Source organism: Gorilla gorilla, chromosome 5 (assembly GCF_029281585.2).
Source record: "Gorilla gorilla gorilla isolate KB3781 chromosome 5, NHGRI_mGorGor1-v2.1_pri, whole genome shotgun sequence".
Lineage (NCBI taxonomy): Eukaryota > Metazoa > Chordata > Mammalia > Primates > Hominidae > Gorilla > Gorilla gorilla.
In genome coordinates this window covers 167478985-167493849 of record NC_073229.2, presented here as the reverse complement: position 1 = coordinate 167493849, position 14865 = coordinate 167478985, and the positions used below count along the sequence as shown (strand labels likewise).

Sequence of the window (14865 nt, the reverse complement as noted above, 5' to 3'; positions counted from 1 at the left end):
GCTAAATGATGAGAACACATGGACACATAGAGGGGAACAACATATACCGGAGCCTTTCAGAAGGTGGAGAGTGGAAGGAGGGAGAGGATCATTTTATATTTGTTGTTTATTTATTAAAAACAACTAATAAGTACTAGTCTTAATACCTGGGTGACAAAATAATCCATAGAACAAGCCCCCATGACACAAGTTTACCTATATAACAAACCTGTACATGTATTTCTGAACTTAAAAGTTAAATTAAAAATATTTATAACACATGCACACACACACACACACACACACACAAAGAAATAGCCTTGAGAAAATATAGTGAGGGCATTCTGCTATCCTTGCAAGGTAAAAGGAATGTCTTTTTATTTTTTATTTTTATTTTTTACAAACTAGATGTAAACCTTTACTTCACAACTATGTCATTTTCACTTTCTGAAAAGACACGGACCCGGGGACACAGCTGAAAACAGTGGGAGGCCAGATGCTGGCGTCTTCCAGGCGGGAACATAGCCATGATCACTCTAGGGCCGATGTCTCCTGGGGCTCTCAGGCAGCACAAGACAGGTGCACCGGTACTGTGCAATCCCAGTTTTACTTAGAGCCACCTCTTTTTTGGGGGGGCATTAGTCCTCATTTCATGCCAGATTTTCACTAGAGGCTCCCTGTTCTTCCAAATCAGTTCATGAGTGTAAGTAACATACCATATTCCAAAGAGAGCTCCCCCAAGATGTGCTGCATAATCAAAAAATTTCCGTCCCAGGATCATTCCTGCCATATCCGTGGCGTTAATGGATTGTAGGGCATTTCCTGCTGTGAATGTGAACATTGGAAGTAAATAATGGTAAGCCTCCCTTCCCGGATCTTAGTGCGGACAGCTGCGAGGATCATCATGATGGCGCGAGATGCACCAAGTGATGGTCCATATCTTCGTGTGGCAACTTTACACACATAACTAACAAAATTGGAAATAACACCTGCAGATAGGTACACTGCCATGAACTGCTCTTGACCCAGAATGTTCACTATACTGAAGGAGAAGCTCCACAAAACATACATATTTGCTGCCATGTGAAATAAGGAGAAATGATTGAATGTTGACAGCAACATTGGAGAACAACGGACTTTTGAGGCTAGATTAGATTTGAAATATCAGATCACTGTCCACTGCAGAGAAGGTACTCTCCACAAACAGAATACAAGGACGTTTGCAGCTATGATACCTGAGTCCGCTGGCCATCACTTAGGTTATTCCACCGCTTGTTAATCTCCTTTCTGAAGTCTCCTTCTTTTTGTGGTCTTATGCTATCCAACCAATCAGCTTTTATGCCATCAAAATAACTCTGGACCCTGGATTTCAGTGATTCATATTGCCAAATAGCAGCTGATCCAAATGCACAGCCTGTAAACCCAACAGTAAAAAAATAAAGGTTTTATGAGAGTCCTTATAGGATAGGGAGAAAGATAAAAGACTGTTTCTTCCACCAGAGGAATCAAAGCACTTCTCTTGTATGCTTCACCACTTGTTGCCGTGTCTGATCTTCGAGGTTCAACCTTACTGGGTTCTTTTCTGAACCACATTTTTTCTGAATAAAGAAGTTAAACCTGTGTCTGAGCAGCTGCGGCGGGGCTAGAACCGCAGTGAGCTCCTCGCAGCTGCTGCTGTGCACCAGGGGAGCCCACGCTGAGCCGCAGCCCCAGCCTCTCTGCGCCCAGCCTCGCCACCCCATTTTCCCGCTAAAAGAAAATTTTAGGACGGGCGCAATGGCTCACGCCTGTAATCCCAGTACTTTGAGAGGCCAAGGCGGGTGATCACCTAAGGTCGGGAGTTTGAGACCAGCCTGACCAACATGGAGAAACCCGTCTCTACGAAAAATACAAAACTAGCAGGGCTTGGTGGTGCATGCCTGCAATCCCAGCTACTTGGGAGGCTGAGGCAGGAGAATCGTTTGAACCAGGGAGGCGGAGATTGCAGTGAGCTGAGATGGTGCCATTGCACTCCAGCCTGGGAAACAAGAGCAAAACTCCGTTTCCAAAAAAAAAAAAAAAAAATTTTAGTACCTTCATTCGATATCCCAAGGATTATATTGTTTTACTCCAGCAAAAAGACTTCTGGAAACACTGCTATCAGTGGAGCCACCGGCTAAGTAAGCTTACAATAATTTATCATCCTCCAAAATTCCTCCATCTTTTTGTACACAGTTCGTATTAATTTGCTGTTACTGACATAGCAAAATGTCAGTCCACTGACTGGTGGCTTAAACAATATTAATTTATTTTCTCAAAGTTCTGGTGGCTAGAAGTCCAAGATCAAGGTGTCAGCAGGTTTGGTTCCTCTGAGTCCTCTCTCCTTGGCTTGCAGTTGGCAACCTTCTTCCCATGCCCTCACACGGTTTTTCCTGTGTGTATGTACATTCCTGGTGTCCCTTTGTGTGTCCAAATTCCCCCTTTTTACAAAGATACTACTCAGATTGGATTAGGGCCCATTTTAATGGCCTCATTTTAACTTAATCCCCTCTTTAAAGGCCCTGTCTCCAAAAACAGTCATATTCTAAGGCACTAGGGGTTACGGGTTCAACATATAAATTTTAGGGGACACAGTGCCACAATGTAACCCATAATAGAGGTCAGACAGGTAAGATACATGTAGTTGTGATGGAAACCAACTCTGGATCTTTCAAGTCTTTGATCCTGTACTAACTGCAGCAGTCATTCCAAGGACGTGGTATTGCTGTGCTTTTCTGTTTTGGTGGATTTCTGCTTGACTTTCCTACTTAAAAGTCCCAGCTCCATGAGTTAGGAAACTAATATGGTAATGCTGCCAGATGCATTCTATATTTCTATCGATTTTGCTTTCAGAAATGGGGGGCATATAGAGTGAATGTGTGTGGGAGAAAGAGAGAGACAGAGAGACAGAAGGAAGGAAGAGAGATTTTTAGCATTTAATTACATTTAAATGTAACTAATTTTAAATTAAATTTTTTGAGTTTAAATTTTTTTCAAATTAAAAAGTTTAATGTTTTTCATTTTTTAATTTTAAAATGTAATTATAATTTTGGAGTGAATGGTTTTATATCATTTGTTGATCTCTCTCAACATTGGGCAATCAATACTTATATTTGTGTTAAGTAACATTTTATAATTTATATAACATATTTTTCATCTTAAAAATAATTACGGTCAAAGATTTTGTAAAATAGTTTTCTTAAAACAATTTTGTGGCTGGGCGCGGTGGTTCATGCCTGTAATCCCAGCACTTTGGGAGGCCAAGGCGTGTGGATCACAAGGTCAGGAGATCGAGACCATCCTGGCTAACAAGGTGAAACCCCGTCGCTACTAAAAATACAAAAAATAAGCCGGGCGTGTGGCAGGCGCCTGTAGTCCCAGCTACTCGGGAGGCTGAGAAGGCAGGAGAATGGCGTGAACCTGGGAAGCGGAGCTTGCCGTGAGCCGAGATCACGCCACTGTACTCCAGCCTGGGCGACAGAGTGAGACTCCATCTGGAAAAAAAGAAAAAAAAAAATTTGTTTTGGAGTTATCAAAAAGATTCACATTTTTTAAAATCCAAAAATTATAGGAAAGAACCAGGTTCAGAAAACCCATTTTCAACAGGTAATAAAAATGAAAAGGAGACACTAATGCTGTTAGGATTTTGAGATGCACAATGCAGACGTCAGGTTCAGGGTGGCTTTGTCTTTATTAGTCAGCATTTGCATCTAGGAAAAGTTTCACATGATTAAATCAAGAGATGCAATACACTCAGGCTTTTCATGAAATTGACATCATTATTACAAATGGTGCTCATTTGAGGCAACTGTGACATTATGCAATGACAAACATCTGTCCCCTTCCCTCTCAGGTTCCCATGGTGGCCTAGGTTCATGATTACAGCCACCTTTAGGATTAAATACACAAAAGCCTTACTCTATATCTGCCCCTTTGACTTTAACATAGTTCTCAAAAAGAAGTGCAATAAACTTTTATTCTTTCTTGATTAGATGGAGTTACAATTGCCAAAATAAAAATCCAAGGTCCAATTCTGGTTTTAAAACTAGAAAAGGAAAAAATGTTATTATCAATAATGACTTTGGGAAGAATTCTTTAACACACAGTGAGGGTGAGTTCTTTTGGAAACAACTGTATTCTATGTTTATACATATTTATATATAAAAGGTGTCCTCATTGGGGGAGGGGGGTGCTGATGCCACCAAGTTCCTTTGAAGCCTTTTCTCCCCCACTGCCAATGCCCGAGGGGAAGGAGTCTTCAATGGCGGCTCAATCTAGCTCTTGCGTTTAGACTTGGATCTCATTCCAATTTAGGCTTTTCTTTCTCTTCTTCCATACCTAGAAATACAGGCAAAGTGTTTTATTTGAGCATCAGATTAAACCACAAGCAGTTTGTTTAATCTGGTTTGCTAACACTACTCACACATCCACTCATCTGCCCTCACTTCTCCCATTCACCCTCCTGACACACCCCCTATTCCCTCCTAGCTAAGAAGGAAAGCCATGCACAACTTTCTCCAGAAACATCCTCAGTGACCTCTCTTCCCCACCCTTTCCACAGAATCAGGACACAGCATCTCTGGGACACACCCAGCTCCTATGGCCTCTGGGAGACAAGGCTTCAAGTTGATTCATGACTTGCTGAGTTTGCATGGAAATCCCAGCTAGACTGCTTTTTAAACCAGCTTCTGGCAACATGAGGTGTGCAACTCATGAGTTTCAAACAGACTTCATTTATTTTTACTTTAGTCCTGTCTCTTCCTAAGGCAAGGACTTTGGATTTTAAAAAGCCATGCTTTTTTTTTTTCTTGTTTTCTTTTTAAAGTTCATAGAGAGTTTATTAGCCATAAGAGCTGTTTATTTCCATACTCATGAATCTTAAACTGCAATTCTCTCTCTATTCAACCCAATCCTGGTAGAATCATGTTTTTCTTCCTGAAGGACTTGTATGTACTGGACCAGTAAGAACCTCTGCCTATTGTCTGTAGAGAATAGTCGATGATGTTTCATGTTCCTGAAGATGCAAATGTTCATCATTTTTAGGAATTATAGTTAAATCTGGCAAGTGCTTCTTGCTTTTTTCTTTTTCTTGTACCTAAACATTTTTTGAATCATACCAAATTCTCAGTTTCTTTGTTTCAATAGCAAAAATGAAACAAAATAACTTAAAATACCACTTTGCAGGTTTTGTTAGTATTCTTTCATAAATTGCAAGCTTTCTGAGGGTAGGGCCCTTCCCTATTTTGTTCCCCAGCACCTAACATAGTGTGTGTGTCTCATTGCAGGAGCTCAATTAATCTTTGTTGAATAAAATTAATAAGCAATGAACACAGAGAAGACCTCAGAAGCCTGGACTAGTGGAAAGCAGTAGAACAAAATATGGGACTCCACAATATGAAAATTACAAAATTTAACCCCAGAGGGTCATAATATTAGGGCTTACAATAGAAAGGACTCCCCCACCACATAACCCCAGCTCCTGGTATATGTTTTGTGCTGTCAGAGTAGTGGTGGTGGAATGTGGGTAACGTGCTCTGAACGAATGTCCCCAGATGATCTTTTATGTTTGGTTTTCATGGCTAAGGAACCGGCAGAGATCTGGAGCACTTTTTCCAAAGTCCTCAGAAATCCTATGAAGGAAAACTTCAAATTGAGGAGTAGGGACATCTGACGGGAGGAGGAACAGGTTTGAAGGCAAGAAGGTACAACACGCCTTCGTTGTTGGGTAACCACGGAAAGAAGAAAACAGCACAGATTCAGCTCAAACAGCACATGTGTCTTGAACCTCAGCTCTGTCCATATTCCCTCTCCTGTGGAGAAGCTATCAGGGGCTAAGAGCAGTTTGCTTTTCTTTTTAAAGTCTGTTTTTTCCAAAGCGTTCTCCTGCAGATGGGTTGACTTGGCAGCAGTGCTGGAATCTTCAAAAGCGCGGGTGGAGAACGGGGGGGTATTCATTGACCTAGAGAGGGAAAATGGCTTCCCACCTACTTTAGTTTGGCAGCTGTGAGGTAGAGAGAAAAAATTAGACAGCTGTAAATAATGTTTGGAAGAACCAGAGATAAAATTTCCAGGCAAAGGGCAGGAAGAAACCTATCGCAAAGCGGAGGCAGGATACACTTTTGGGACCAGAGGGGACAAGACTGCAGGGCGCTGAGGGAGTCAGTCACATGCCCTTCCTGCAGGCCGGTGGAGGGCTCCACCAGGGGGCAGTGCTGGGACATCGCTAGACCTGGATGGGCTTGGGCGGAAATGACCTGCACGGGTAGCTGGAGGAGAAGAGGTGCAGGTTTCTGCACACATAGACGCCTCCTGTCTCCCCGCTTGCCTACTTTCTCTGTCCTCACACCAACCTTTTGGTTTTGAAAAGACTCATTTCTGGTCTTACAAAATGTAGCTTTAGTAAGACTGGTCAGATATACCAATATTGGGATAAAGTCTTAGCTTAAGTAAAGAAATATTTCAGCTGTGAATTGTGTCCCCTCCCCCACCCCCGCTCCACCCCGCCAAACTGCTACATCGAAGTGCTTAACTCTCAGTACCTCAGATTGGGAGAGAATGCCAAGGGTGTGGCTGGACAGCCATGTGCTAACGAAATTAGGTACGTGACTCACGGATCCAATCAACCTCCACAGTAGATGCCAGAAATAGAGAGGTGGTTATCTGAAAAAGATCCGCGGAGTGCCCTCTTGTCTGACTGCTTGGACCCCCATGACTTGCATGGGAGGCCAATAAGGTTTTTGAGAATTTTATACCAGCAGAAACATTGACAGCATGGACTGAAAGGGACAGAGACAGGATGAAATGAAGGACCAATGGCTTCAAAGATGGTTCAGCGACTGGCTCCTCCTTGGTTGTAGAGGGTGGAACTATTGCCCAGGGCTGTGGGGGTGGGGCTCCTGTGACCCTGTGCCTGGAAGGCAGGGCTATGCATCCCCTCCCCTGTGAGCCCTGAGGACAGAGCATCTAGCCAAAGAGGATTATTTTCAAGCCTTAAAATGGAATGGAATTTCCCCCGCTAGCTTCAGACTTGCTTGGGAACCATGATTCTTTTTTTTTTTTTTTTCCCCTGCAACTTCTCCCTTACAGAATGGGAATGTATATTCTATGCCTGTCCCACCATTCTGTTTTGGAAGCAGATAACTTTTTGTCTGGTTTCCCAGGTTCACACACAGCTAGAGAACAATTTTGCTTCAGGATGACTCATACCCTGAGTGTCACGCATACCCAATTTTACGATATTTAAGATGAGATTTTGGACTTGAGAGTTGATGTTTGAAAGACGTTTGGGGTTGTTGGGATGGAATATTTTCATTGGGTGAAGGACATGTATTCTGGTGGGGAGAGAGCGAAGTATTATGAGCTGAACTCTGTCCCCCACTTCCAAATTCATATGCTGAAATCCTAACCCCCAGGATGTGGTTTTAAAGTCAGAATGTGACTTTACTTGGAGATAAGTATTTACAAATGAGGTCTTCAGGGTGGGCCCTAATCAAATACAACTGGTATCCTTATACAAAGGGGACATTTGGAGACTGGACTGAACATCAGTTAGAAGGCACTGGCTCTGCCATCACCTGTTCTGGAGGGTCACTTAAGATTTTGGGGCCTCAGTTACTTTTGGTGAAAGGAAAGGGTCGGTTTCGATGATTTCCAATCTCTCTTTCAGCAGTAAGATTCTGCGATAATGTGATTTTTATCTTGAAGTTGTAGCTAACATAAGTTACCCAAGTAGACAGAGTTGAGCTATTAAAAACCATTATGGAAAAAGGAGGGTGGCTCCAATGCAATCTTCCTTCTTCTTGGGGGATTGTATAGTAACTGATGTGAAATAATCAGGATTGTAGTACTGTACTCCCATGTCCTCAATTCATCCTAACACACTGCTTTTAGTGAGTAGTTTTTGACTCAGCAGCTAATAGAATCAGGCAGCTAATGTGACTGAGTAAAGTGGCCAGGTGAGAACGAGGGAAAGTTAGTCATCTAAAGCGGATAACTGATACTCAAATCTTTTTTCTTTTCTGTTTTTTTTTTTTTTTTTTTTTCTGAGAGTTTCACTCTGTGGCTCAGGATGGAGTGTGGTGGCACGATCTTGGCTCACTGCAACCTCTGCCTCCAGGTTGAAGCGATTCTCGTGCCTTAGCCTCCCAAGTAGCTGAGATTACAGGCGTGTATGCCCGGCTCATTTTTGTATGTTTAGTAGAGATGGAGTTTCGCAATGTTGGCCAGACTGGTCTTGAACTCCTGGGCTCAAGTGATCCGCCCACCTTAGCCTCCCAAAGTTCTGAGATTACAGGTGTAAGCCACCGTGCCCAGCCAAGGGATAACTGATACTCTATTCTAAACCATTGTTACCAGAAGAGAACAGTGGGCTCTGTGTTTCCAGATCTTAAAATATTTCCTAAGAAGCTGAAAATCTGGCCTTCATGCGAAATCTCCTTTTTTTTTTTTTTTTTTTTTGAGATGGAGTCTTGTTCTGTTGCCAGGCTGGGGTGCAGTGGCACGATCTCAGCTCACTGCAACCTCTGCCTCCTGGGTTCAAGCAGTTCTCCTGCCTCAGCCTCCCGAGTACCTGGGACTACAGGCACACGCCACCATGCCTGGCTAATTTTTGTATTTTTAGTAGAGATGGGATTTCACCATGTTGGCCAGGATGGTCTCCATCTCTTGACCTCGTGACCCACCTGCCTGAGTCTCCCAAAGTGCCGGGATTACAGGCATGAGCCACTGCGCCCAGCCGAAATCACCCAATTTTAAAATACTGATTCAAAAACAAAAATTCCACGATGTAGGCCTAACAGAACTTGATAGGTAGAAGTTGGGGGAGGCCATCAGTTTGTGACCCCTCTTGTAAATGAGGATGATACTTACTTGGCACAAAACATCTGTCTTTGTGGAACTAACTAGATGGTCCTAGGTACATAAACTTAATTTTCATATCTAAAATGAATTTTTAAAAAAAGTTAGTCAATCTTATGTTACTTAAGAGAATGGCATAAATTAAACAAATCATTCAAAAAACCTTAATTTCATTATTCATTTTTAACTCATTCAAAGCTGCTAAAAAGCAGTATTCTATTAATGTAGAGTGGATATTTCTCTCTAGTGGTTTTCAGGTCATCCTCTCATAGAAGTAGTAGAACTGTGACCAAATGACTGTCAAATCAATCAAGTCAACTGTAAGCAGGTACTTAAGTACTTCCTGAATAACATATATCGGACACATTCGTTTAAGTTTAAATACAGTTTTTCTCCCAAGAAGCTGAGAAAGGTTTATATTTTGTTCTCAAAATATTTTTGTCAAGTAACTAAATACTTCTGTAAATTAATGGAGAAAGATCACTATTTCCATTGAACAGGTGGAACATTATTAAAAGATTAGTGTCTTGTTCCCCAAGCTGTGGCCTGAACAGAATTAAAAATGTTGATACTTTTTCTAATAGAACATTGATTAAAATCAGAAGCTGATGAGAAAAGAAACCCTCAAATTCCTCTGCACCGTTTAACATTGGCTAATACCCTGACACATACAATCTTAGAGGATCCACACACACAAAAGTCTGATTCAGTAACCATGCACAGTAACCATGCACTCACTGTGCTTTATTTGTCTGATTCCACTGAGCTCCTGGCAGGGTGTCTGGCACAAAGCAGGGTGCTCAATGTCTGTGTCACAGAGTCCATTTACTGGGGATGTCTAGAATGCTGTGATTGTGTCAGAGGAAAGAGCCAGGGCTTTCTAAAATCTCCAAACCATCTTGCCTTTGGATGTATTTTCATGCAGGACTCAATCACTACATGTCTGTGCTGGCGCTTTTTCCACCTTTCAATTTTTATGTTATTGTACATACACTTTGGACAGGTTTTGCACAGCTTGGATAAGATTACGTGCCTTGCCAAGATGGAGGCTCTGCCATAAATGGAAACAAAAGAGAAATCAAATCGCAGGTTAAAAGAGTTTTTCCAGCCATGAAATATTATCTTTTACTGCTTGTAGCTCTTTGCCACTTTCAGACTTTCCATGACAGCCACTGGTGAGTCAAGGTGGCCGGAGTATCGCACACTGCTTAGATAGAGCTCTAGCAGAATGGTAGTGAGACCTCTCCCAGGTGACTGCACCCACATAGAAAGTGGAGATCTGGGTGACTTTAAAGGAGATTGGTTACATTTAATAATGTATCTATTTAATTTGAGGTCCCTTTAGCTAACTAAGGCAGCATTGTGTTGTTAATGAGGACAAATTTCCCTAATATATATTTTTTGCTAACACTACATTTTTCCCTATAAAATTTTATAGACATGCCTCTTTCCTCTTTAGATTTGGAGGTTTTACTAGCTAACAAGACCAAGTGACTAGTAAACCTTTCAGGTAACTGTCAGCAGCTCTTAAATTCATATTGTAGTTTTAAAAATGGAGCTCTTTATAGGAGATCCTGTGTGAAGGCTAAAAGAAGAGGCTACAGTGGAATTTTCCCTCAGTCTCTGCATAGACTGTTGCCGGCAGTAATTCTCTTGTTTTATGTTCCCTCAGACAATACTTACTTTTCTGTGTATCCCAGATATAGTTGTTCAGAACTTCTCCCAGCAGGTACAGGAAGTTCATTAAGATGGTTGTAGACCCAAAGAAGACGATTCTGGCTCCTGGGCCAATGTGTTCCAGGAAAGGGTACACCCACATGCCAGTTACATGATGCACCCAGCACACCCTGCAAAAGAATCGGAAAGGAGACAAGGACAGGAGTCACTCTTATGGCAGGCATCAAAGCTGCTATGATGCAAATATACACTCCCTCACTCTCCCCATGCTTCAGCATTTGCCAGTCTCAAGTTCCCTTCTGATACTCAGGAGCTACTGGAAACTTGGTTGTTGTTTATTTTCATTTACTTTTTATTCTGAAATAATTTTAGACTCACAGAAGAAGCACAACACACTCAGCTTCCCCTCATGTTAACATCTTGTATAATCCTGGGACAACTGACTAAAATTAAAAAATTAACATTGATATGACAGTACTAAATTATAGGCTTTATTCAGAATTTCCCAGTATTCCTGTGAATGTCCTTTCTCTGTTCCAGGATCCAATCCAGGACCCCATGTGGTCTTCAGTCTTCACATCTCCGCAGTCTCATACTCTGGCAGTTTCTCAGTCTCTCCTTGTCTTTGATGATATTTGAAGGGTATTTGAAATGGTTGAGTTTATTAACACTGTTAAACAATCTGGTCATGTATTTGAAATGGTTGACTTTATTAACACTGTTCAACAATTTAAATCTCTTCTTTACAGAATGAGACAATATGGCATTGGGCAACCACAGGAGAATAAGACCTAGGTGAGTATATGCCAGATACCTTGCCATATGGCCTTCCAACTAGACACCAACACTCATGCCATATGCTGGCACAACCATGCATACCCTAGCAGGTACCAGCTTCCCACTCCTCTGATCTTCAGATGTGACATTGATTTCATTTTTTTCCTATTTTACATTCTTACTTAATCATTCTCTTTGTGTTCCAGAAATATTTTTGACTCAGTGGGAATAGTAACATCATGAATTGCCACTGCTTTCAAAAGTTTAGTTAGAATATCGGCTCCATTGGCTTGGTCCTGACATGACTGCTTACAGCTGTTTTCCAAACATTCTTGAGTTCATTCCTTTATAAACTGTTGGTAATTGTGAAGACTAAATAAAATAGAGATAACTCTATTGCATTGGGAATAAAGATGACTTTTCATACTTATGTGTTCTGAGGTCATTTTCCTTATCCTTGGCTTCACTCTAAGTGGTTTATCTACATATAAATATTACTGGCAGGGTGCAGTGGCTCACACCTGTAATATCAGCACTTTCGGAGGCTGAGGAGGGTGGGTCACCTGAGGTCAGGAGTTCAAGACCAGCCTGGCCAACATGGCGAAACCCCATCTCTATTAAAAATACAAAAATTAGCCGGGTGTGGTGGTGCGCGCCTGTAATCCCAGCTACTCGGGAGGCTGAGGCACAAGCATCACTTGACCCTGGGAGGCAGAGGTTGCAGTGAGCTGAGATCACGCCACTGCACTCCAGCCTGGGTGACAAAGTGAGACTTGGTCTCAAAATAATAATAATAATAATAATAATAATAATAATAATAAACATTACCTACACATGTACCTCATTTTTGGCAGGAAACCTGGAGATCTATACCTGAGAACCGGCATTATCAATGAGGGTGAGATCCCCCCTCCTCTTGCAGGTGAAAATTCATTCTGGGGTTGGTGGTAAAACAATTTTGCACTTTTTATGTAGAAAGCACAGATACACACATACATACACATATACACACACACACATATATACACACACACAGATGTACATATATGTATATAGAAACACATTAGTAGGTGAACAATCAAATGTGGCATATGCATGCAATGGAATATTACTCAGCCATAAAGAGGAGTAAAATGTTGATACATGCTACAACATGGATGGACCTTGAAAACATTATGCTAAGCAAAATAAGCCAGACACAGGTCACATATTGGATGTGATTCCACTTATATGAGGTACCTAGAATAGGCAATTTCACAGAGACAGAAAGCATGGTATCTATCAGTTACCAGGGACTCGGGGGAGTGGAGAATAGGGAGTTATTGTTTAATGGGAACAGAGTTTATGTGGGGGGATGATGAGAAAATTTTGGGTATAGATACTGGTGATGGTTACACAATGTTGTAAATACATTTAAGGACATTAAATAGTATACTTGCAAATAGCTAAAATGACAAATATTATGTTATGTATATTTTAGCACAATAAAAAATGTTCCTGTGGTGGAAATTAGGAAAAAAAAACATGTCTACAAAGGTTCCTTGGTAGAGGGAAGCAGTAATGAAAGAAAGATTGAGGAACAATCTTACAGCAAAGAGGCATTCTCTAGGTCCGTCCAGGTCAGTCTGAATCACTGTCCAAACAAAAATATTTGTATCAAAAAAAGAGGCCATGTTAGTCCAAAGATTCTGTTAGAAAAGCTGAAGCAGTTGTGAGAATTAGCAGAAATTAAATGGTTAGAACTACCCTGTGGGATTCTGAGATATCATATTGTTTGTCCATAAATTAGAAGCAGTTTCATCATTCTGACATTGTCTTAAATAACGTAAGGAAGGTGCTGTGTACCCATCAAATGGTTTATTAATTTCCATGGAGAGAATATGCAATATTCCCCCAATTTAATACCATTAAGCTGTAATTGATGTTGCAAATCAACTTATAAAATTGTAATCAGTCTGTGCTACAGGGTGTTCGCACTGGAGCAGTCGGATGGATCTGGATTAAATGTGAGTCAGGCCATGCCACTATTCTGCTCAAAACTTGCTTCCTCTCCCACTCAGAGTAAAAGCCAGAGTCCCTAGATGGTTCTTCAAGGCCCTACCCAGCACTTTTCTGATTTAATCTCGTTATTCTCCCCATCATTCCCCGCCACTCCAGCCCATCAACTCCTGGTGTTCCTCGAACACTCTAAGCTCTCTCTGTCTCCGGGCTTTTGTATTATTCCCCTGCCCGGAACAATACTCCTCACCACCCCCACAGCACCCCCTTGGGCTCCCTTGTGTCCTTCGGGTTTTCACTCAAATGTCACCTTTCCAGTGATGTCTTCCCTGGCCACTGTATCTAAAAATTGCAACCTCTACCCTCAAACTCTATTCTTTCATCCTTTATTTTTTCTCCCAGCCATATAATATACTCTACTTATTTTTATTTGTCTGTTTATTGTCTATTCAATGAGCAAATGAATTTTGTCCAATTATGTTCATTGCTGTATTCTGTGGTTCTTGGAGCAGTATCTGGCAGAGTATGCACTCAATAACTATTTGTTGAATTAATAATCTAATGAAGGAATACAAACAGAAACATCTGTTTATTGAGCCATTACTATATGGCAGACACTTCGCCAATAACTTATGAATTTTTTTTAATCTCAAAAAAAATCTCTAAAATCTTTATGCTTTTTGTCACTATATTTAATTTAAGTCAGGAGTAGGGAAACCTTTTCTGTAAAGAACCAGATAGTAAATATTCCCATATGGTCTCGATCACAACTACTCAACTCCGCCATTGTAGTGCAAAAGCAGCCATAGACAATATGTAAACGAGTGTGGATGTGTTCCAATAAAACTTTATTTATAGACACTGAAATTTGAATTAGATGTAATTTTCACATCATGAAATATTCATCTTTTGATTTTTTCAACTATTTAAAAATGTGAAAACCATTCTTAGCTTTTGAGTCATAAAACAAACAAACAAACAAAAATCCAGGTGGTGGGATGGATTTGGCACACCGGCTGTCATCTGCTGACTACTTGTTTAAGTAGTTCTTTGTATTTCACAAAGTTCCTTCAGCACACAATGTCATCTAGTCTTCTCAGCAATTCTAGATATAGCATGGCATTCTCATTGTACTATTGTATGAATCAGAGCTTATAGGGTATAAATGAGACTATGTCAGAGCTGCCAATGTAATGTGAAATTCTCAGGTTTGCAACCTACGAGGCAGAGAAGCAGACAGCTCTTCTGAGTGTGGTGCTTATAAACATGAGATGTAATCTCCTTTACTTTGTACAACCACCCTATTAGGTATGATTATTCTCTTTAAACAGGTAAAGAAACTGAGATCAGAATAAAGAACTTATCATAAAACTGGCAAAGCTGGGAAAGAAGTGCACATCTGATTTCTTTTTTGCTGCATGGACTTGCTTCCCTAAATGAGGCATTCAATATTGTCTCCAAAATGGAATTGAGCGTTTCTTGTTTGGTTTGGTTTGGTTTTCTTAACTTGTTAGGTCATCAAACCATCTCAGATAAAGAAATCCTGTTATTTGGGGTTTC

At 41.0% G+C, this 14865-nt stretch overlaps 1 protein-coding gene across 8 annotated transcripts in view; it reads right to left on the bottom strand.

The window, feature by feature from the left end:
• Window positions 1-353: 353 nt before the first annotated feature.
• Window positions 354-14865, bottom strand: part of AIG1 (androgen induced 1) — a 285077-nt gene continuing 270565 nt past the window's right edge. For 3 of the 8 annotated variants that reach the window (XM_031012219.2, XM_055392061.2, XM_031012227.3), the window contains 2 exons: window positions 10537-10700; window positions 3670-4335 (listed from right to left, as the gene is read on the bottom strand). In XM_031012219.2, coding sequence (XP_030868079.1) covers window positions 4298-4335; window positions 10537-10700 — 202 coding nt within the window. In that variant the 3' untranslated portion in view covers window positions 3670-4297. Of the gene's footprint in view, window positions 805-1214; window positions 1394-3669; window positions 5999-8865; window positions 9905-10536; window positions 10701-14865 lie in introns of those variants that run through there. The other 5 variants (XM_063707905.1, XM_055392059.2, XM_019029906.4 and 2 more) reach the window with 4 other exon arrangements.